At 37.7% G+C, this 22,741-nt stretch overlaps 1 protein-coding gene across 2 annotated transcripts in view; it reads right to left on the minus strand.

Annotated features, from left to right (window-relative positions):
• LOC115441463 (kinesin-like protein KIF13B) overlaps positions 1 to 22,741 on the minus strand; it is a 185,759-nt gene that overhangs the window by 13,343 nt on the left and 149,675 nt on the right. For both annotated transcript variants that reach the window (XM_030166263.2, XM_030166259.2), the window contains exons 6-29: positions 16,819 to 17,066; positions 16,297 to 16,444; positions 14,082 to 14,273; positions 12,308 to 12,407; positions 10,814 to 10,962; positions 10,218 to 10,455; positions 9,768 to 9,911; positions 9,148 to 9,258; positions 8,376 to 8,599; positions 8,094 to 8,126; positions 7,514 to 7,675; positions 7,047 to 7,208; positions 6,613 to 6,729; positions 6,086 to 6,353; positions 5,598 to 5,794; positions 5,244 to 5,404; positions 4,947 to 5,061; positions 4,621 to 4,722; positions 4,389 to 4,494; positions 4,013 to 4,204; positions 3,108 to 3,252; positions 2,531 to 2,679; positions 2,070 to 2,215; positions 267 to 441 (exon numbers count right to left, since the gene is read on the minus strand). In XM_030166263.2, coding sequence (XP_030022123.1) covers positions 267 to 441; positions 2,070 to 2,215; positions 2,531 to 2,679; positions 3,108 to 3,252; positions 4,013 to 4,204; positions 4,389 to 4,494; positions 4,621 to 4,722; positions 4,947 to 5,061; positions 5,244 to 5,404; positions 5,598 to 5,794; positions 6,086 to 6,353; positions 6,613 to 6,729; positions 7,047 to 7,208; positions 7,514 to 7,675; positions 8,094 to 8,126; positions 8,376 to 8,599; positions 9,148 to 9,258; positions 9,768 to 9,911; positions 10,218 to 10,455; positions 10,814 to 10,962; positions 12,308 to 12,407; positions 14,082 to 14,273; positions 16,297 to 16,444; positions 16,819 to 17,066 — 3,784 coding nt within the window. The remainder of the gene's footprint in view (positions 1 to 266; positions 442 to 2,069; positions 2,216 to 2,530; positions 2,680 to 3,107; positions 3,253 to 4,012; positions 4,205 to 4,388; positions 4,495 to 4,620; positions 4,723 to 4,946; positions 5,062 to 5,243; positions 5,405 to 5,597; positions 5,795 to 6,085; positions 6,354 to 6,612; positions 6,730 to 7,046; positions 7,209 to 7,513; positions 7,676 to 8,093; positions 8,127 to 8,375; positions 8,600 to 9,147; positions 9,259 to 9,767; positions 9,912 to 10,217; positions 10,456 to 10,813; positions 10,963 to 12,307; positions 12,408 to 14,081; positions 14,274 to 16,296; positions 16,445 to 16,818; positions 17,067 to 22,741) is intronic.

Raw genomic sequence — 22,741 nt, forward strand, 5'->3', positions numbered from 1 at the left:
AAATGTAGTATTAACCCATTTACAAGCGGAATGTTTGCCGGCAAACATGACTAGCTACATGACATTACGCGTGTCACGGAAAAATAACCTTATTATGTAGTCAAGAATAAGGTTATATTCCCGTCACGTAATGTCATGTAGCTGTCATGTTTGCCGACAAACATTCCGCTGCTAAATGGATTAGAACAAGACACACTACATTTGGCATTATCGATATTTGGCTGCGTTATCGATAAGGTGCGTGCGTAAGAGAGCCGTGTCCTTACCGAGTCCGAAGGGTTTGGTGGGCGTGGCGATGTCTGCGTCGGAGATGGCGGGCGCGGCGTAGGAGTGGCGGTGCGCGGCGCGGCGCGGCGGCTCGTCGGCGAGGTCGGCCACGCTGCCCGAGCGCGCGCCCGACAGCCCCGCCAGCGACTCGAACGACGAGTCCAGCCGCATGATCTGCCGCACAACAGCGTATACAACACCAACTCACCGTACAACTTACATTGTTCAATATTACTCTTGGACATGTTGGTTACATTCCTTCGTAGACACTACTAGTGGCTAGTATTTGTAGACAAAATAAATACTTTTCTGATCGAAATTCACATTATTTTACAAAATGTAATTTCAAATAGCCCTTTACATTTATATGTAATATATACAAACTGAAACAAGACCATCGACGCATTCAATAATTCATCTATATGTCATACATGGTATGTTTACAAAATAAATAACATAAAACTAGGTAGTAGGTATCACAAAAAAAAATATTAAACAAAAAACAAAACAAAAATATTTCATTTAATAATACACATTGAGACATTAATCTAATTAATATTGGAAACTATTCACAAACTCAAAGGAAACATTGACTGTCACGAACCAAAACGTAAGAGAAAATAGTGAAATGAAAAGACATTTATTTAAGAAAAAAAAGATAATAACATTGCGAGCCACTATTAATTACATTGAGAAGCACATTTAGAAAATAATAAAACCTATTTTAAAAAATAACTATAAAATTCAATTGAAACGTTGATGGAACGCCCACAAACATAGACAATAAGCTGATAAACCTTGATATTTATAATATGCCAAAAGTAAAGCAAATTTCAAATGATTTAACATCACATTATTATCGAAATATTTCTATAATACACCATTCGTTTATATATGAAATTAAAATAATACATATCCATCTACCTAAATGATACGACATAACGTTAAAACTAGAAACAGAAATAAAAATAAGTATATTGCGTGTGTGAGGCAGCCATGCTTAGACTCACGTTGGTTCCGTTCTTGGCGGCGCACTCGAGGGCCTGCGTCAGCTGCGACCGCGTGCGAGCCACAACACATCCATTAGCAAGCGAACCCTTACACTATCACGGATATTTATCCACTTATGCTTTTCAGTGTGTTTATTCGATTTTATTGACATGATCCAATATATCATTTAAAAATTATATAGCTATTATTTAACAGGAATTGTTTGAAATAGAATATAAAAATTCGACTTTTAATAGCCCTCATACTTGGCAATAATATTAGTTTATCGATAAAATGTTAATATCATTTATTTTTTTAAAAGTTAATCTCTGCGACAATTAACCCAAACATTCCGATGCTATATGGGTTAATCTAATAAGTATTGGTATCAAAACGCGATATGTATAATACAGTAATATCGACAGTATATTTTACACACTGAAATGCATAGCAGTCATGTCATATACTCTCAGTGTCGATATTTTATTCGATGTTTATTTATGTACAGTGTTTAGCAAAAATAATGAGCAACTCAAGCTTACCCAACCCATTTATCAGCAGAGTTTTAAGCCTTACAACATCGATACTTAATAAACTACTTGTCAGTAGCTTAGTTACCTTTCATCGATTACAATCGATTAATCGCCTATTTAAAGTGTCAATTTAGACTAAAAGCGTGTCGTGACGTATCATCGGCCCATTCTACCCAAATCTGTGCTGATCTAACAAATCTTGTACGTGTCGGTTGTTTGATAATCGATTTTATTAGTCACAATATTAATATTAATGTGAATGCATAAAGCCGACGTTACCTGTGAGAAGTTTGGTACTGAAGCGGTCTTGCGCATTGTGATGGGCTGGCCGCGTGCCTGCTCCAGTTCCTTGACCGCCACGCTCTGGCGCAGGCGGTCTAGAGTGAGTATACTCTCAACTGCGCTGACGCCTCGTGTGTATTTTTCTGTAAATAAAAAAAAATATCAATATGGATTAATAAGTTGGAATTAGAAGATAAATTTGATGGACGTTTAATCATCATTCAACTAAATATTCGACGTTTAAAAATAGCAATCAGATTGTTCTACTTATTTTATTTTAATTAGGCCATTGTCTATCAGCTCTTTACCCATAAATTACTTATTATTGTTACAAACTTTCAAAGCGAATGTTCGATATTTAAAAGGTTTTCTAAGGTATTAGTAATACAAATGACTATGAACATAGACAGGCCTAGCTTGCCTCATAATACAGTACTATTTTGTAAACTCCTCTTTACCGATATAAGTCTCGCCGTCAGCGGCACTAGCCTCTTCCCCGGTGGCGGCGATCTGAGCCAAACTCTCGCGCTCTTCCAATTCTTCTGAAGCTTTGGGGATATTCGACACGACTTCGTACGTGACGCCCGTGTGAGTCAGCTGATCAGTCCTGTGTTATTAGGTAATAAATACATGCTTTAATACTTAGTTATATTTCATAAAATGTTTAAAATTGTATCTGTGTGAGTATTGTGAACGAGCCATCATTGGTTAATCGTTTTCAATTTCGAGATTAAAAATAAAATAAAAATTTACATTATATTTAAATGAATCCCTATTTCCATGGTCCCGCCATAATTTGAAAACGACCGATTTCATCTATGTTTTATATTTTTTAATTTTTCTTAAATAGCTTAGATTTTTTTTTAAAACTTAACGACTATTGTTACTTTTCGTGTTTGATAAATGTGAATTTTGGAATATAACTTTAGTTCCCAAAATGGTATTAAATAGAAACTAAACGCAACGCCGCAGTTCGAATTGAATATTCATAGCTAGAACGTCTGTCGGGTGAGCTAGTTACATTATATCACTTACCTAACGATTTTCTTGCGTATCCTGTCTGTGAGACTCTGTCGTTTGTAAATGTTTAAACCTAATCGTTTCCTAAGTATGAGATCCATCGGTGCCGGGTGAGACAGGCGCACGGTCGTCTTCAGGATCAGGTACACGCGTTCATTAGCTAGAATCAAATACAACGATATAGATCGTTTGAAAATAATGAGCAAGGTGACGTAGTCAGTCGTGCGGAGAAAAAACAAAGAAAAAAAGCGCGAAACTGATCCGGCTGGCCAGCGGACCACTGCAACAAAAATACACTTTTGCGGGCATTTTGTTTTGGATCGGACGGTCGTTCACAATTGTTGCATTTTGCTAGCAAAATTTTTATGTTTTTGCTCTTTTGCTTATTTGTTAACTAATTTGATTAAAATTGTTGTCTTGTAGTAAATAAGTTAAGTTTTTATTATAAGTATTAAATACCATTTTAGTTTTGAGTTAATTGTCAAACAAATAAATATTAAACACGTTAAATCTACATTATATTTAATGTCCAAAACTACAAGTATATTACAAATAACGGTTTTATAAGACAATCCTGCTCTCACAACAGCCACTACAACATCTGTAAGCCATCGATACTGACATATATTTACACCGAATAGCAAACCTCGAGCAATCTCTAGGAATAGTAATTTGTTTAAATCTGTTTTTGTACAACTGAATAAATATAATGAGCATTTATTTGTGGTATACTAAGGTTACCTCACGTTTTGCCTACGTGAAAAACGTTTCCTGCTACAAAAGTCCCTAATTCACTGTAGCAATCTATAGCGCTACCTGTACGACCACAGCGCCATCTACTTAAAAGTAAAAAATTCAATTAAAATTACCGGAATAAGCATTTACAATATTAGTAGAGTATAAAGTAAGCCAAAATGAACCTTCAGTGATCCGGTTGAGATATTGCGAGTCGTGAATGGAGGAGTCCCAGCTGGCAATCGCCGAGACGTCCTTGTCGTGATGATGCAGTATGTGGAGCTCGTAGAACTTGTTGCCGTGCTCCTTGGGCAGGATGGAGTGGAGCCCCGCCACGGTCACCTCCTCGCCGCTGGGATGCGTCGTCAGGTCATCCGCTGGAAAATATCGATATCGATTATATTACTGATTTTGGTATCGATATGAAATTTATAATTTAAAAAATATCTGCCAAATTAAAAAATATATTTTAACTGAATAATGACGTAATTCTAAAGATTTTCCTTTTTTTATGGGAGTGACGATAAAAAATTACAATCACAATTAACATTGAATACGCACCGTTGAGATCAAGAAACAGAACCGGTATATGTTGTTCCATTCCAGCCGGCGGATTCCACGCGGCCGGCGCGCCCGGGATTTGACTCCCCGGACTCGGTACAAGCACCTACATCAAAAAATAATCCTTCAATACTTTTACGTCTATCTAATAGCTTATATTCCATTGAAACAAAATTTGATTAACATTTGATAGTATCGGATAGCTCTCTGAATATACAAATAATATACTCACAGCATTCCTTTCCTCAGTAAGTGAGACCCACTGTTCGACTAGCGATTGCTCTCGTTCCATATCCCGCTCACTCTTCATCGATGGCGACATGTTCACCAATTTCTGCAGAGACAAAAGAAAATTTAAGTTATTCATAACAAGCATTAATAATTTTAATTGATGAAACAGAATTGTCTGGATATCAACATCTAATTTGATGGAAAAACAACTATGTAGTGTTATTGCCACTTGATAGTAATCGATGAAAAGTACTAATCTGTTCCGTCGCAAACTTTAGGACGATCATTTTTTCGACAAAAACGCCAAAATTCTAAAAATATACATACTTGCAGCTGAGCATGTAGATGTTGTCGCCGACGAGCGAGCGCGTCGCTCCACCTCTCTCGCAGCACGGCAAGGTCCTCCTCTTGATAAGAGTCTAATGGCTTCTGCAGACGCGATCTGGATTTTTTAATAAAATACTCTGATTAAATAATGGTTATAATTCTAAATAACACAACCCACTGCCCGCACTACATTTGTTTGTGTGTTGTTATACTAGAAAAACTTTAATATAAATATAATCGGCATATGGTATTATAGTGGTCATGTATTGATATATAATATGAATAGTATGTTGATACCTGACGGTAACGGAGCCGACCTCGACGCTGACGATATGTTGACAAATGATTGGCAGCGTGCCAGAGTTGTGCGCGGGACGGACGCGCACGGCCACGCGCCTCTGCTGACCCTGACGCAGCTGGTACACGCCGCCCGTCACCATATCGCTGCGCGGGAGTACCTGCCACAATTAACGAATACTTTATGTCGTCAATAATTTATATTTATAGTTCGCACGTCTTTCTTATTTTTTATTTCTTACAAGTTAAAATAATACAAAAAAAAAATCTGGACATTTCCGGAAAAAATTACTTTACCACATAATCGTAATTATATTATAAATAAAACTGAGTATCCCCACATCTATGTGTTACCTCAACGGGCGCGTACTCTCCCTGGTCGTTGAGCTCGTGTATCTCGACCCAGAGCTCGATCTTGCGCGTGAGCTCGGCCCAGCGGTCGGCGAGGGAGCGCGCCTTGGCGAGCTGCTGTTGTTCCACCTCCCAGTTGCCGCGCGCGCGACTGAACCCCGCGGACCGATGGCCCCACACTTCGATTGATAAAGCGCCCTCTGGAATTTGTCAATACTATGTTAATATAACGAACGATGGTCGCCGGAACGCAAGTAGGCCAATGCTCGAGGCCGCTTCTGATATATTGGTCTGGAATACATTGGTTGAGGCACAATTGAACTTTAAAAGGCTGATGATGATAAACAATGTAAATTATTTATCCCACTTATGTTTTTTTATTTTTTGTTTTACATCTGATAAATATGTACTAAACTCAAGTAATTCTTATTATGTGTATTTAAGAAAAAAATCTTATATGTCAAATATTCCAAAATGTTAACACAACTCACCAGCACAATGCTCGATAAACTCCTCAGTGAGCGGTATAGTGAAGTCTTGTCGGTGGTCGAAGCGGAAGGTGACTTGCGGCTGGTGGCGCGGCGAGGCTGGCGGTGGGGTGGTGAGGGGCGCGGGCGGCGGCGTGTCGGCGCTGACGTGCGGCGGCACCACCACCGGCTCGCCGCCCATCGCGCCCCACACCGAGTACTGGCAGAACACGAAATGCGACAGGGAGGGTGGAAGGCCTGTCGCTTGCTTGATCACCACGCGGATGGTCACCTGGAATGCAACATAAGTTATATTATTATGAAATTACACCTCAAGTTAAATACCGATAATTTTACTATAAATGTGATGCTTTTTAAAAACGATAATTACTCCATATCAAGTTGTAGAACTACAACACTACGCATTAAACTTATATCCTTAACCCTTCTTTCTACCAAACAAGTTTATCAAAAAATACCAAAAATATAAAAATAATTTAGATACATTTATTCCCCTACACGTCTCAGTTAATTACATAATACATGTGTACCTGTTGCGTAGCTGCATCTGCAGGATCGTCGTCATCTCTCATGTCGCCAGAACTGTCTGACGCCGCCTCACAGATTCTATCTTGCGGAAACTGTCCGGCGACTCGACTTATTTCCACCTGATAACATAAACAAGCATGTAAAGTTTAAGTTTAAAATTAAGAACACCTTTATACGACATTCACTCTTTTATGACTATATTTATGAGTCTACCTCAGACTGTTTATTAGTTATTTCGAAAATAAGCTTTTTTTATGTCCCTGTTAACTAATAATAACGATCAAATAATGTCAATGGTAAAAGAAATAATTACACCTTTTAAACAAACCTTGGGATATGATAATTATTTAAAAAAAAATATAATGTCCATACAAATATCGAACACCAAATACTCATTCGTTTAACGAAGATATCAGGATTATTCCACAAGCATTACCTGTAACCTCCCAGCCACCTCTCCCTGCTGACTAATGATCGGCGTGTGATAGTCCAGCGTGACGTCATGGAACAACGCTTCGAGGAACACGTTCGCGACTCCGATCAAGTTGTGGTTCTCCTGCGATTCGTAGAACGGGTCCAGGGTTTTCTCGTTCAGCTCCTGTAATTTGGACACGATTCTTTAAAAATAGAACCTGGTTTTAATTTGTTGTTTTCTTTTATTATTATTATTATATGCCTATGGTAAAGGCATGATATCGGTAAATTGTCATAAGTTATAACAGCAAGTAAGAATTAATTTAGTATTAGGCAAATTTGTGTGGCTCATTAGTTGAAAAAAGAACATAGAACATAAAAACGAAATTCGACACGAATTATTCTTACAACACTAATCCAAAAATATACCATTCCAAGACAACAGCTGTATAGATATGTATAACGTAAAATCGATATGTATCACCTTACCTGATCTAGTTCCTCCTCTCCCCGCTGCTGCCGACGGCGCCACTCGTCATACATCTCGCGCATGTCCACTAGTTTGTTGTCGAGCTTCTCCATGGACCACACTTGCCCGCCGCGTCCGGGACGCTTCACCATGATCGCAGGCTCTGACACGAATGCTCCTCGCTGGAAATATTATAGCGCATTGCAGTTTACACGTAATTGTGTGAATTGAGAGTATCGAGCTTTAGTAACATACGTATCTCTTCTGTTAAATAAAATGATAACATTTAATTTATTCGTATCTACAAAATTTAACGGTGCAATAGACCCGACCCGACTATATTATAGTATCGATAAATATTAAATCATTCGTTCCATACGTGCACTACTAAAACCCGATACATAATTGGCATGACAGGCATCAGGCAAAAGCCGGCAAGACTGACGAGACAGATATAACACAGAGTCTGCAGGAGTTAGTTCCGCAGTCGACGGAGTGTGAAGCGCTTGTTAGATGCGTCGTGAGGCACAAAGAGTTAATCGACTACAGAGTACGGATAGAGACTGAACGTGTGAATGTGTGACGCGACACAAGCCTTACCCCGCTCCAACACACGCGCCCATTTTCGTCCATCTGAAAAAAATTCACATCTGGTATGCCTGATATATACGCCGATTCATTGCAGTGTAGGAGCGGGATAGACCGACAAAACATTATCGATAATTTTCCTTTTTCATCGAAATTCAATAATGCCATAATGGTGTCTTAATAAGTCGATATTTTAACGAACTCAAGAATATAAATACATTTAAATCACATCTATAAAATGAAACTAAACGCGTCAGTGTGGTTGACTACAGGGTGTACGGTTACCGGATGTACCTTTCTGTTGGGGCTGAGGTTCTGCGGCGGTATCTGCAGCGTGACGCTGAAGCGCGTGTTGCGGCGCATCTCCTCGGCGAGGAAGTTGGCCTCCTGCACGAGCGCGTTGGCGCGCAGGATGTCTGCCTTGAGGCGGCCGAGCGAGCGCTTGAAGGTGTCGTCGCGCTCGGCCGCCCAGCGCTCCACGCGCGCCGCCGTCGTGGGCGTGCACGCCGGCATTTTACCTACAAATACGACACTAGTATTGTTATATTTGTATTATGCGGGTGGAATACAACACTATTATTGTTATATTTGTATTATGCGGGTGGTTGCATCCTCTCGCTGTTATTAATATCGTGTCACTTAGCAAATAAAGTCAGTACGATTCCAGCAAGCTGACGTTTCACTTGAGTCCTAGCTCGCATATATAACAATTATTAATAATACTACATAGTTATTGTTCTAGTACTTTTATATAACTATCGACATATTTAGACATATTTTAAATACACATTAAACAAGTAACCGTTACTTTTTTATTTCTTTTATGAATCGAGTTACGATTGCTAGGAGAGTCTTGATAGAAATGAGATAGAAAAAATTGCACTGACCTAAAAATCTTAGATAACATAGTTATCTTTTGTTGACTGTAGATTAACATAATTGTATACATTAAAAGTGTACCATATTTCTAAATTGAAATAATTAAAATATGACAAGGATAAGATAATTTGAAGATGTTATAGTCGATATATTGATCGATAAAAGCTAGAAAACATCACAAACTCACCAAGCTTCAACGGATCGTATGAGTATGGCGGATAGGGTGTCGACGGCGACAATATATTTCTAAGCTGTTGGAACTGTCTTTCGTACTCCTGCCGCTGTTTCTCTAACGCCACTGAAAACAATTACATTAACTTTAATGTCCTGTTCTTAGTAGATCGTATTTATGTCTGATTTAGATGGTACATTATTATGCAATATATGCGGCGATAGCCTAGTTTGGTGTGGAACGGACTGCCGAGACGAATGTCCGCAGGTTCAAATCCCAAGGGCACACACCTCTGACTTTTCTAAAAATCATGTGTGTATTCTTTGTGAATTTATCGTTCGCTTTAACGGTGAAGGAAAACATCGTGAGGAAACCTGCACATCTGAGAAGTTCTCTATAGGAATTTCGAAGGTGTGTGAAGTCTACCAATCCGCACTAGGCCAGCGTGGTGGACTAAGGCCTAATCCCTCTCAGTAGTAGAGGAGGCCCGTGCTCAGCAGTGGGCAAGTATATAATACTGATATTATTATTATTATGCAATATCGCTAGCTATTATATTAAAATCCTGCTATATTTGTAGATGCACAATAAATTTTGCCAGTATATATTTTTTTACAAAATACTATAAAATATACCTTGTTTGTCCTCCTCGTGCTGTCTCTCCAGTCGTGATATGGCGGTCTGTATGGGGTCGTTGCTGAGCTCGTTTAGCATGATCTCGTCACGCGCGAAGTTGTAGTCTATGGGCTGGGCAGGAGTTTGTGGTTCTGACGCTGCCGCTAAAATATTTTTAATATTTATTCGTGAGAACATGGCTATTTATAGGACATTTTAATTAACATAATTTTAAAAGTATAGTATAATATTTTCATTACCGAAGTGAAAGACGGGGCGCAACTAGCGCAAATCAAGCTAATTATTTTCATCTAATAGTTCGCAAATTGATTGCCATATCGATACAAATTCTAATACCAGGCAACTCCCGCATTTATGTTGGGACTCAAAAATAAATCTATCTTTAACTTTAGTTTGATGAATGATAATCCCTAACTGAGAAGACTATCACACCCTATATCAACACTCACCAGTCGCCTTCGGACAATTGACCCTGAAGAAGTGATGGTTGCCCCACAGTATCCTATCAGCGTGGCCGAGCCTCACGCGGGACACGACCGGCGTGCCGTTGACGAAGCACCGCGCCGCGCCCACCGGCTCCATGTGCAGCCCGCCGCCTTCCACCAGTAGCAGGCAGTGCTGCGGCTGTATGCCCAGACCTGACAGCTGGATGTCGGCCGAACTGTCCGCGCCGACTAGTGTTCGCTCCTGGAATGGAAGACGTCTTGATCAGTATGTTTCTATTGCTTACCAAGTTAGGAATCTTGATTATCCAATTTATATTGTGGTCACCGTCGCAGGTGAACTTCGACGATACCCATGGAACGAGCGAACTGTTGAAAAGTGAATACTAGAAAATAGCTTTTATGGGAGATATATCATAACGCTGATTAGGACAAATGCACCAACTCGTAAATTTTAAATGTACTGCTAATCATGTTTCCAAGGGAACTATGAATATACTTAGCCAATTTAAGCTTAATCTCAAACATTCAACCGATATAACCATTAAAGGATAAAAAATCTATTCATGAATTCAATCAAGAATTGAATTTTTGACTGTTACCTTTAAATAGTAGACTAGAAGTTCATTAAGCGAGGGGTCAGCGTTCAGGTTGACCAGGTAGTATTTGTTCTTCTCCACTTTGATGCCGCTCGCCTGCACGCTGATACCCATCTTCTCCAACGCGTGCTGACGTTCGCTTTGGACTCGTTCTAGAATTTACACCATAAAATTGATAAATCATAAAAACTCTTTCCTTCTTGGGAAATAAGATCTCTTTCTCTGTGAATAACTTTTCTTTTTTCCACAAAAGTTACCGAATCGATTAAAAAAAAATCAGTATCTTAAAATTATAGATAGCAACTTATTACTTTAAAAGAAATAATGAAGTAATCCATTTTGAATACTTTAAGTTTTCAAGTGAACACCATGACGCATAAACTATACATAAATAGAACCATGCTTTAAATGTCACGACTCACGACTAACTTCATTACGGAACGATACTTAGAAATTCATTCTCACACTACAATTACAAATAACTTCCCTTTAATTAAAAAAATAAGCTTACGCAGGCTCACTTATTACCTTTACCCATTTACTGCCTACCCGAATGACTTAAATTTGACTTTGAAACCGGATATACATACAGACATAAGAACGCGACAATTACGTACGACACTATGGCGAGTTTAAAACCTTGTGTACGGTGGTCACTATCCGGGCAGAAATATCCTACCACCAAATCTATTATCGATAATCGCACTGTTCTTAAACTATCCCAAGTTATTTAACATAACACAATCACTGCATGCCAGCCTTCGAACAGCACAGCGAGGCACGTAGTCGGGTAGTCCATGGCAACCGAACTTGCAAACTGTAATCTCGGGGTCACGGGTCAATGCAGTAACCGGTATTTCCGACTTCCGACTAACGTGACTTTCAACGGTTTATTAAAGACTGGGTTTTGTTATTAGTTCCGCCCGTGTGATAACGTTTTCCCTGAATAAAGTTCCCATTTTTCCAGGAAGTGACTAATATGTTAATACAATTTGATCTCTGAATCTTTCTATTTGAAATGTAAAAAGATCATTAAGTCCACTCCAGCAATACGTCACACTGTATTTTATATTTTATTAAATTTTAAATCAAATGTGTATTAGTTTAACCACAATTGCAACTATTTGTTAACTAGCGTATCAACCAGTATCACTTTTTTTATTTTTAATCGGGTATAACAAAGTGACTACACTATACCTGATAGTAAACTACATCAGAGAATATCGATAGACGAGATATCTCTAGAGTCTAAACAATCGACACAATTGAACCAGCCTATTAAAAAAAAAATAAAAAATAATAATAATAATTTTAATAAATTTTTGTTATATAAAATCATTTTTTATTTTTAATCGGGTATAAAAAAGTGACTACACTACACCTGATACTAAACTACACCAAAGAGTATCGATAAACAAAATATCTAGTCTAGACATTCGACACAATAGAACCAACCAGTTAATTTTATTTTTTTTAAATAAATGAATCCTCACTCACCTGTCTCCACGAGCTTCTCCTCCCAGGTCCTGGACATCTCCTTCATGAGGTGTTCGCTCTGCGCGAGCTGCTCGTGCACGTCCTCCCCGACCGGCGAGCCCTGCGCCACAACGACACCTTTGTATTGCGCCATAGCTCCGTACCGTCGCGTGTTTACTACTTCCTAGTTACTTGTAAATTTTTTTTGTTTTTAAACTAGTTTCTCTTTCAGTCTTTGTATGTATTTTTTTTTATACTGATACGGAAGAGTGTTCCACTGCACCTGATGGTAAGTGTAGTTGAGTCTACATAGAGTGTTGACTGACGAGAGATGATTATCCCTCGCCAGTCGGCACAATTATGCCGGCCTGTTTGTATCGGGTATACACAGGTTAATTCCGGAAATCTAAATATGTGAGCAACTATTGTGGGATTTACATCATGTGGGATTATCATCCTAGCACCTGCACAAGACAGTAATACTACTAATAAACCTGAGACTATTGTGTGGATTTAGCATAACTCTTTCAAAATATGTAAAAACTACAAGGCAAATAGTAGTAGTAGTAGAAGATTTAAATATAATTGAATATGAAATGTTAAAGTCTACGCTACGATTACTTGCTAACTATATAATTAACATATTATACAGCATACAAGTGACACCGTAACGATAACCGTGGAAAACATTACACTCGGTACTTCCATAGAAAGAATAATAATAATCATCATCATCATCACAATCACCATCACCACCTCGTTGCAGTCCACTGCTGGACATGGGCCTCTCCCAAGGTGCGCCACAGAGCCACAAACTACACTACTTAGTACAAAAACAATAATAAACTACATCATCAGCTCGTTGCAGTCCACTGTTGGCCTAGGCCTCTCCCAAGGTACGCCACAGCCACAAGAATAATAATGGGAGTCGCAAAATCACATCCTATAATATTTATATGCTCAATATATAGCGAGTAAAAATATTGTGAAAACGATTAGATGCCATAAGGCTAATGTCAGCAAACTTTTGTTGTGATCGCGAAGTCGAGGACTCCTTTGTCAAAGTTTAACTCCATGATTTGCTGAACTAATAGGTATATAAATATCTGGCTTAATACGAATGCACTTTGCAACTGCCGCCTTTCCCCTAACTTTGACTTTTGTAAGTATTTCCTTCAATCTTATCGAATCCCTATACCCACTCTTTTTAAATATTTCAACTATTGACAAAAACACAATAATTTTGTTTTGTTTTTACGTCTTTGGCAAAATTGTAAATACAAAGGCCAAATAACATTCTCTAGGGAAGGCGCCGCATTCCAACGAACTCAGAAAACAAGGAAACCATTGCGAGGAAAAGTATGTAACTAAGAATTTTACAAAAGGATTTTTGTGACCCCCACTAGAACAAATCTAGACTAAGTCTTAAAGCGGTGCGCAGATACTGAAGAGCAAGGCGGTGCAGTGCACCGGAGCCCGCAAAACCAGAGACCCCCTGACCCTGACCATTAATTAAACCTCAAGCTATAGAACCTTTGAAGTCACCACGCAGTGAAAGTTAACAAAGTTAACCTACTTAAAAGATAATCGGAGTTTTTTTTTCGCTAGACTCTTGGTTACCTAGCTACTTTGTTCCTAAGCCCTCTTACAATAGAGGCTCATCCCCACCAGTGGGATTGTGTATACAAGGCTGTTACGTTTTTTTCTAAATCCTCTTACAGTAGAAATTCATCCCCACCAGTGGGATTGTGTATACAAGGCTGTTATTGCCAGTTGCCGTTACGTCATCACTTACACCGGGCACTACCGTGGCGTATTTGAGCATCTCCTTGAGCGCCTCCACTTCTTGCCGCAGCTCGCGGATGATGCGCGCGTTCGGATCCTCGTTCACGACCGCGTGGTTCACTATCCTCTTCGCTCTGTCGGCGTAGCGCAGCGTGGACAGTGTCTCCTCGTAGTTGTCGGCTGCTGGTGATATTGTTGCCACCTGATGGTAGAGTGATGGTTTCATTGTTGTTTGAAAAGGGAAACATTGATCACAATAGAACATTGTTAAATAACCTAGAGTTGAATGCTGTGATTACAGATTTCTGATTGTTTGATGTTTAATTTAAAGTAAAATGTTCGCAATCAACAAACACAATTCTAAGAACTTTATATTTAAGTAGCATTTCCTTAATACTACTTTATTTGTCAAAAATAGTTTTGCGTGCATACCGTTCATTAATTTTATTATTAAACAACGTAGCTACAAATACTTACATTAAATAAATCTTTTATAAATCTAATCTAATCTTAAACATAAGCTAACATATTTTTTATAAGAAAAAAAATCCTATAACATATATTATACCTTCTGTACAGTACACGTACAATCAGCCACAAAAGTAGCAGAAAAATTAAAACTCAAAAATGCTTCTACACATTGACCTCAATATTTTTTTCTTTATAGAAAATAAAGACCCATTGAAGTTTACATAAAAAAAAAAACGATTGTTAAAAGTTTCAAGGGGATTTGAAATTTTGAATTCCGAACATTTATACAGCCGTTCACACCAAAGAAACAAAAACAAAAAGGCTGCATTAACATTCAAACGCGGCGCGTGTGTTCACATCTCCGCCGAGAGTGCGGACACGCGCTGGTGACTCATAGGATGCAACATCCCCTGTCGCGCGCTGAATAACAAACGCGAACCGATCGCCCTCGCACATTCGTAACGCGAGGTGACGCACGTTCCAGTAAGTGTTTGTTTAATTCATTATGTTTATTCGAGACGTCTAGACGGTTGAAGATTGTTATTAAATGATTTTATTTTTGACTAGCCTTTGCCTGCGGCTTTGACCGTGTTAAAAATGTTTTCGCGATAAATACTTTCCAGGAGTAATATACTTAGCTGCCTATAAGTGAAAAAATCAAAGTCGGTTTAGTAGGTCCCGATATTAACGCGTTCAAATAAACTCTTCAGCTTTATATGTATAATAGTATAGATAGATTTTAGTAGAGTTTTTAAATTGACGTCGACATAATAATGTAAATTAAAAATGTTAATAAAAAGCTCAGAAAGTTATTTGAATTATTATTGACACAGAAATACTTATATCTAAATTCATTGTCCCCGAACCTCGACGATTAACAAGAACAAACTAAGTAAGAATACACGACCTCATCAAAATTAATTAAGTTAGTTCTAAGAAAACAGTCTTTTGCAAAGTATAATAAACAATAATCTCTTCAAGTTTTAAACGTGCACGTCTTACTCCATCAAAATGTGCAAACACGGACCATTTAACTTCGCAATTATATTGTAATACTCGTACAATCATGTTTTGGCTTGGTTACTTGGCACGACGATACTTGGTTTACTACTATACTTATTTGGGTAATCATTCGGTTTTATATTCATAATATCACGCTTTTTTTTCAGGAGTAGTCAGAGGTGTCATCACATTTACATTTAACGGTCTATTCCGGTTCCAGCGGGGGGTCGAAGCCGCATCTTCAGCACAGCAGTCGCAACGAAATACAATTACACCCTCGAAGCAGTCATTCAATTCTTTATAAACAACTAGCTGTGCCCGCAGATTCGCCCGCGTGGACTCATAATGTACTATTAACCTAAACCTTCGTCAAGAATTGCACTATCGTTTAGTAAAAACCATACAAAAATCCGTTCAGTAGATTTTGAGAAAATCGATCACATGCAAACAGCTTTTGGGGACTTTTTTTTTATAATATGTATCACACTCTTAATAAAATTATGACCCATTCCAAAATTGCCAATTTGTGGGAATCGTCAAACAACCAATTTCTGTTTATGACCTTTAAGATTTTCCCTTTTTTTTCATGCTATCGTTTTCATTTTTTAGCTATCTTTAATAAGCTCAATTTTATAGCAACTTCAAATAAAAAGGCAGCATACAAAAATTAGTTTTTCGACGACTGCTACAAATTAACAATTTTGTAATAGGTCATTATTTTATTAAGAGTGCGGTATAGTCAAACGACTTACCATAACAGTTTTACTGTTCCCTCCGAGGTTGTCTTTCAACAACCACGTCAGTACAGAGTCTCTGTACGGCACGAATTTGTCCTTATTCGTCTTGCCCGACGATTGATCTGCCAGCTTCGATATTACCAGACCGAGGGTTGTTAGTGACCTGGTAAAGATAGTAATGATTATAATAATTTTAATTAACGCCCCCCTTTATTTAGGCGAGTACCAATATATTATATTGGTACATTTCAATGGAAACCAGTATGATTGACAGATGTTGCACAAAATACTTCCTTTTAAAATGTCTATTCTTCTAGACTAAAGATATACTTGTGAATTATCGCTTGCTTTAACGGTGAAGGAAAACATCGTGAGGAAACCTGCATACCTGAGAAGTTCTCTAAAGGAATTTCGAGGATGTGTGAAGTCTACCAATCCGCACTAGGCCAGCGTGGTAGACTAAGGCCTAATCCCTCTCAGTAGTAGAGGAGGCCCGTGCCCAACAGTGGGACTATTCGAAGAAATACCACCACTCACTTGTTTATATTCGACCCCTCCTTCAGCCTGTCTCCCACGGCGCCGGTCTTTACCGCTCGCTCCGACCCGGCCAGGTCCACGAGCGACAGCCGCGCCGCCTTCTCTCCTGTGACGCCGGTGGCCGCGTCGCACAACGTCTGTGTCAGCACCACACTGAACACTGCATGCGAACGTGATGATTCGCTGTTCATGTTGGTCGCTGCCACTGTTCTGGACTTGTTGCCTTCCGTCATCAGGTTGTCTATGTCCTGTGGAAGGGATACAGTTTTAAATTCACTGTGTTGATAGTCACGCTGATTAGTTATGTCATATGTGTTAAAGGAAGTCTACCAAACTATGACATAAAATTGAAAATGATGTATTAGATTGACGAGCTTATTAAAGGTTTCCACTACTGAGACGCTACTGTTTATGTATACCCAAACAATGTGACAATTTCTTTTACCATTCATCTCTAAAATTATAACGACAGTACCTGACGTACAAACTGCAAAACTGTCAAGGCAAAACCATCCGTCACTCTACAAAACTATAAGCCAAATTCCCTCAAACATCATAAACTCTGAGACGAGTCTGAAACCAATTGCCTCCAGGTGAAACTTTAGCAAATTTTCCGGATTTGACAAGATCTCGAACCTAATAAGAAGTTCAATTCACAAACTAGCTAGACATCTGTATACAAAGCACAAGTTTTGGCCGATAACAATGTCGCAAATCACGAATTCCGCAAGATAGGACCGAGTTAACCAAAGCTAAGCAGTAAGTTTTCGCTATCAATCAGACCGCATTTCTCTCAGGAACAACAAAGTTTTACACTGGCGACTTCTCGAGACGGATTGCGGTGAGAACGAAATGCTGATTGATGACTTGATAAAGGTTAAAAGTAAAATTTTGATTATTAACATTTCTACCTCTTTTAAGATTATTACTATTAGAAACATTTTTTTTTTTATTAAAAGATGTATCTCTACGAAACACCGTAGGATAAATTATAGCAATAATAAATTTCGGAAATGATTTAAAATTCTTAATTTAAATAAACAGCAATGGTACTGAAACGAGGCTTATACATCCACTTCTGATAAAAACAACTTAGAACAAACGATTCCATTCCTAAAACTATTGACAAATATACAACACCATCCCCACGGACGAAGGTTGAATTTGTGTATAAAGAAATTTATTTTAAGCGCCAACAGAGTTTACAACACAAACAAAACTTCCGACCTACACAATATCTTAAACTTAAATACAAACAACACAGTGGGGTAACAAGATATGTTTAGAGGAGGTTATATACAAAGCGTGTCTTCAGGTAAGTTATTTTTATCCGGTGTCTTCTTAACAAGTATAGTAAAAATATTTACATTTGTGTTGGTAATACCAATGTAAAAAGTGTTTTAGTGACAAAAAAAGATAGTATTCAAATATTATTTTTAGAGAAAATATTTAATAATAGCCATCATGAAAGACGAGTATGTTGAATACATAGTATAATAATTTTAATAATATAAATAACTGAAGAATATTTTTTCGACAAAATTGAAATGTGAAAATATCCTTAAAACGATTTTTTTAATCAATCTTCAGATGAAATAGCTACCTAAATACTACTTTATTTATTTTATTTTATTTTATTACATTTGGAAAACAAACAGTACAGTTATATTTATAATATTAATGACATTAAGACTAACACATAGACCAGTAAAGTTTTCACTGATAAATATTGAAAATACCGCAATATCAAATTAAGAGCAAAACTAGTACAAAAGATAAAACATAAAACAAAAAGTCTAATTAAAATTACATACACTCTAATATGTTTTTTTTAAACTTTAAGTAGGAGCCTGTAAATAGGCCTATATGAGAAAATTTTTTATTGTATTCATTACAGACTCTAAAGATAAATGTGTTTTGAGCGTAATTCGTTCTTACATTGGGCAAATTAAACAAGAACTTATTAGAATTACGTGTTCGTAAACTTGGACATCTGAACCTCAAACAACTCAATAAATATGAAGAGTCAATACTGTTTCTAATTAATTTAAACAAAAATAATTGGTCTCTCAGTGTTCGACGATCTACCAATGGTCTTATAACAGGAGGACTAACATTCGATGAGTGGCTTTTATAATTAACATGCTTAACAAATTTCCGTTGAATTTTTTCTATAGCATCTATATATAATTTGTATTTGGGGTTCCAGACTATAGAGCCATATTCCAAAATAGATCTTACAAATGAATTATACAAAAGAATGAGTGTGGAGTCACACTTGAAGTCCTTACAAATTCTTATAATGTAACCGAGCATACGGTAGGCCTTAGCAGTTATATATTTTACGTGATAACTGAATGAGAGTTTATTGTCAAGATATATTCCCAGGTCTCTCACCTCGGTTACCCTATTAAGAAAATGACCATCTAGATTATACTTAAACTACAGAAACGGCACTCAAATAAACAGACACAAGGATGGTCGGGGTCCCCTAAAATTACCCAATTACGTCTCTGTCTCAACGATATTCCGTTTCAAAAGGCCTCGCCTCGTCGAGCACCTCCGAAATATGTCCAAAGTTTCCAATGCCAAAATTGAATTCATTCAACGTTACAGAGTCGCGCCGCAACGGGGGTCCGAGGTCGCTGGCGTCGCCACGCCGACCGCCTAACAACGTTACTCCATACAAACGGTGTTTACAAAATTCGGTTAGGGACTTCCTTAGACGTTTGATGTGTAGTAACGCTGTGAAGGAAACTGCGACTGGGAAAAATAAAATCCTGACCGGAACAATAAGCTTGATGTGCTCGTCGGATGACGGGAGACACGTTTAGTGCTATACTATCTGCTTGTATACTAAACAAGTATTTGGTCTGTATTGTAATTCCACCTTAGTATTTTCTTAATTATTATTATCAAACATATTTCAAAGATAAACATGCGATAATCTTATCTTATCTTATCGCTGCATATCGAACGCAGTTAGTTAGCGCTCATTTCCTAAACACCTACAGGTTAGCAGACCCACGAGTGATCTATTCCTCTTGCATTTATTCATTGATAAAACACACGGTACAGAACTCATCTCACATCGGAATAGTAAACCGCGCAAACCCAGCGAGGGTTCGTGATTGAAACAAAATATTTCGCGTGAATTCAATTCCCCAATGTTATTTGATTATGTAACTGATCGCGTTGTTTGTACTTTATTTATCTTTGGTAATCAATAAATCGGGACGGCAAATGAATGCGGCTTGTTATTTTATAATACGTATTATATTATTGAGTCTCTTCAATTGCTTCTCTATACTTAGTCTGGCCATAAATACTGTTACACTTAATTATAAAAAAATATTACATTTGAATTTCGAATCTGTCATTTTTATACGATTGTTCATTGTGTTTTCTCATTTTGGCGCCAATACATTGTAAAATATTTTGCGATATTAAAATGGTGTGGGGTGATAAAGAGAACCGAATCGCTGTGATAGCATTACACAAAGTAGGTATGGAGCCAAATGCAATTTTTAAAACTCTCCATACACTTGGTATTAGTAAAATGTTTGTGTACCGGGCTATTAATAGGTACAATGAGACCTCCTCTGTTTGTGACAGAAAAGATCTGGCCGTCCACGTAGTGTTCGTACGAAAAAGGTGGTCAAAGCAGTAAGGGAAAGAATTCGAAGAAATCCTGTCCGAAAGCAAAAGATTTTATCTCGGGAAATGAAGATAGCACCTAGAACCATGTCGCGTATTTTAAAAGATGACTTAGGACTTGCAGCCTATAAGAGACGCACTGGCCATTTCTTAACTGATAATTTAAAGAAGAATAGGGTGGTAAAATCGAAACAACTACTGAAGCGGTACGCAAAGGGAGGTCACAGAAAAATTTTGTTTACGGATGAGAAAATTTTTACAATTGAGCAACATTTTAACAAACAAAATGACCGTATTTATGCTCAAAGCTCTAAGGAAGCTTCCCAATTAGTCGACAGAGTGCAACGTGGACATTATCCGACTTCAGTGATGGTTTGGTGGGGTGTTAGCTATGAAGGAGTGACTGAGCCATATTTTTGTGAAAAAGGTATCAAAACATCGGCACAAGTGTATCAAGATACCATTCTTGAGAAGGTAGTTAAGCCCCTTAACATCACCATGTTCAATAACCAAGTATGGTCCTTCCAGCAAGACTCGGCGCCGGGTCATAAAGCTCGGTCCACGCAGTCTTGGTTGGAATCGAACGTTTCGGACTTCATCAGAGCTGAAGACTGGCCGTCGTCTAGTCCCGATCTTAATCCGCTGGATTATGATTTGTGGTCAGTTTTAGAGAGTACAGCTTGCTCTAAACGCCATGATAATTTGGAGTCCCTAAAACAATCTATACGATTGGCGGTGAAGAATTTTCCCATGGAAAGAGTGCGTGCTTCTATTGATAACTGGCCTCATCGTTTAAAGGACTGTATTGCAGCCAATGGAGACCACTTCGAATAAGCTTTTTATATTTTTAATTGTTTTATATTTATGTATTAAACTGACACACTGTAAAAGTAATAAATGTTATTTGCAGTTAACAATTTTCTTTTTTCTTTATTACAATATTTATGGCAAGACTAGGTAGTATCAAGTATTATTTCTATAAAATATTATAAGGAAGGATTTTACTCGTAGATATTCATTTCGATGTATGTACATGGAACGATGTTGACACAACGTAGTCACAGTGCTTTGTAATTTAAATTTCGGGGTGGTGTCGCTTCTATTTATGGGCAGACTTTGTACTTTTTTTATATCGTATATATTGAAAATTCTGTGTGGTGTAAAAATAACTTTATATCCAAATATTTAAGAATTAAATTGTTTATGTATTAAACTCAAATATAAAAGAACTTGTGGCACGCACATTTGGTCCCCGATATTTTAATCAAACGCTAGTCCAAATTGAATATTTGTTCTAAACGTCTATCGGACCTTACCCAAAACAAAATATATTTAAATAAGACTTCTATTCGCCACAATAAGTATTACGCACCGTACGATTTCGATCAATTGGGATCTTTGTTATTCATCGTAAAATATTCTATCATTCAAATAAGCGAAGGGTTGCGAGCTTTTTTCCGCGAATAGGAATATATTTGATTAGCATTTTATTTCCGAATGAAGAATTGTTGATCAGGTGTTGGTGAATTTTTCCGTAAGGAAATAAATGAAGTTAAGAAACTCTGCACAACTATTCTTAAGACTTGCTAATTACAAAAATTAATATAATTTGTCACGAATTGGTATTTTTTTTTTATAAGAGCATTGACTTCTTAATATGCGTCTTGTCGTTCTCCGCATGTTAAATCGCGTACATTACACGTATATACGGTACATATTTAAAATTACACATTCCTAACTAATCTGTGATATAACAAACACGACACGAAGGTGAGCCTCGTTTGATTATAATGTTTTGTGATTGGCTTAGAGACCAACGTGTGAGTCACATGACTATCTCTCGGCCTATTACAATGAAACGACACCTACTCTCGTGTCGTGTGTTTTCACATTCTAAGAGGGCAGTTCCCAATTGCATCACGTATACAGCACAATTTTCGTTTGAAATGCATCCTCAATTTGAATAAAACGACGTGTGTCATAGCCTGATGGTTGAATTCCTAAAAATCTTAGGTAGAATTTGCTCCGATATTTTATGTCGTCACATTCCCACAAACAAAATGTGTGTGATAATACAAGCCAATTGTCTTGTATTTTATTTCTGTTTAGGAAAGGTTTTCTGAACGGTTTCTATTGTGTCCTTTTTTTCTTGGCGCTTTTATTGTAGCATTTCATATAAATTCTGGGTATCATTTTTCGATCTCGATATTACGTCCTAGACACAGATAGAATATCGAATTTTGTGTGTCCGAAGAGATATGGCTAA

This window comes from Manduca sexta, chromosome 25 (genome assembly GCF_014839805.1).
Source record: "Manduca sexta isolate Smith_Timp_Sample1 chromosome 25, JHU_Msex_v1.0, whole genome shotgun sequence".
In the NCBI taxonomy this organism is placed as follows: Eukaryota; Metazoa; Arthropoda; class Insecta; order Lepidoptera; family Sphingidae; genus Manduca; species Manduca sexta.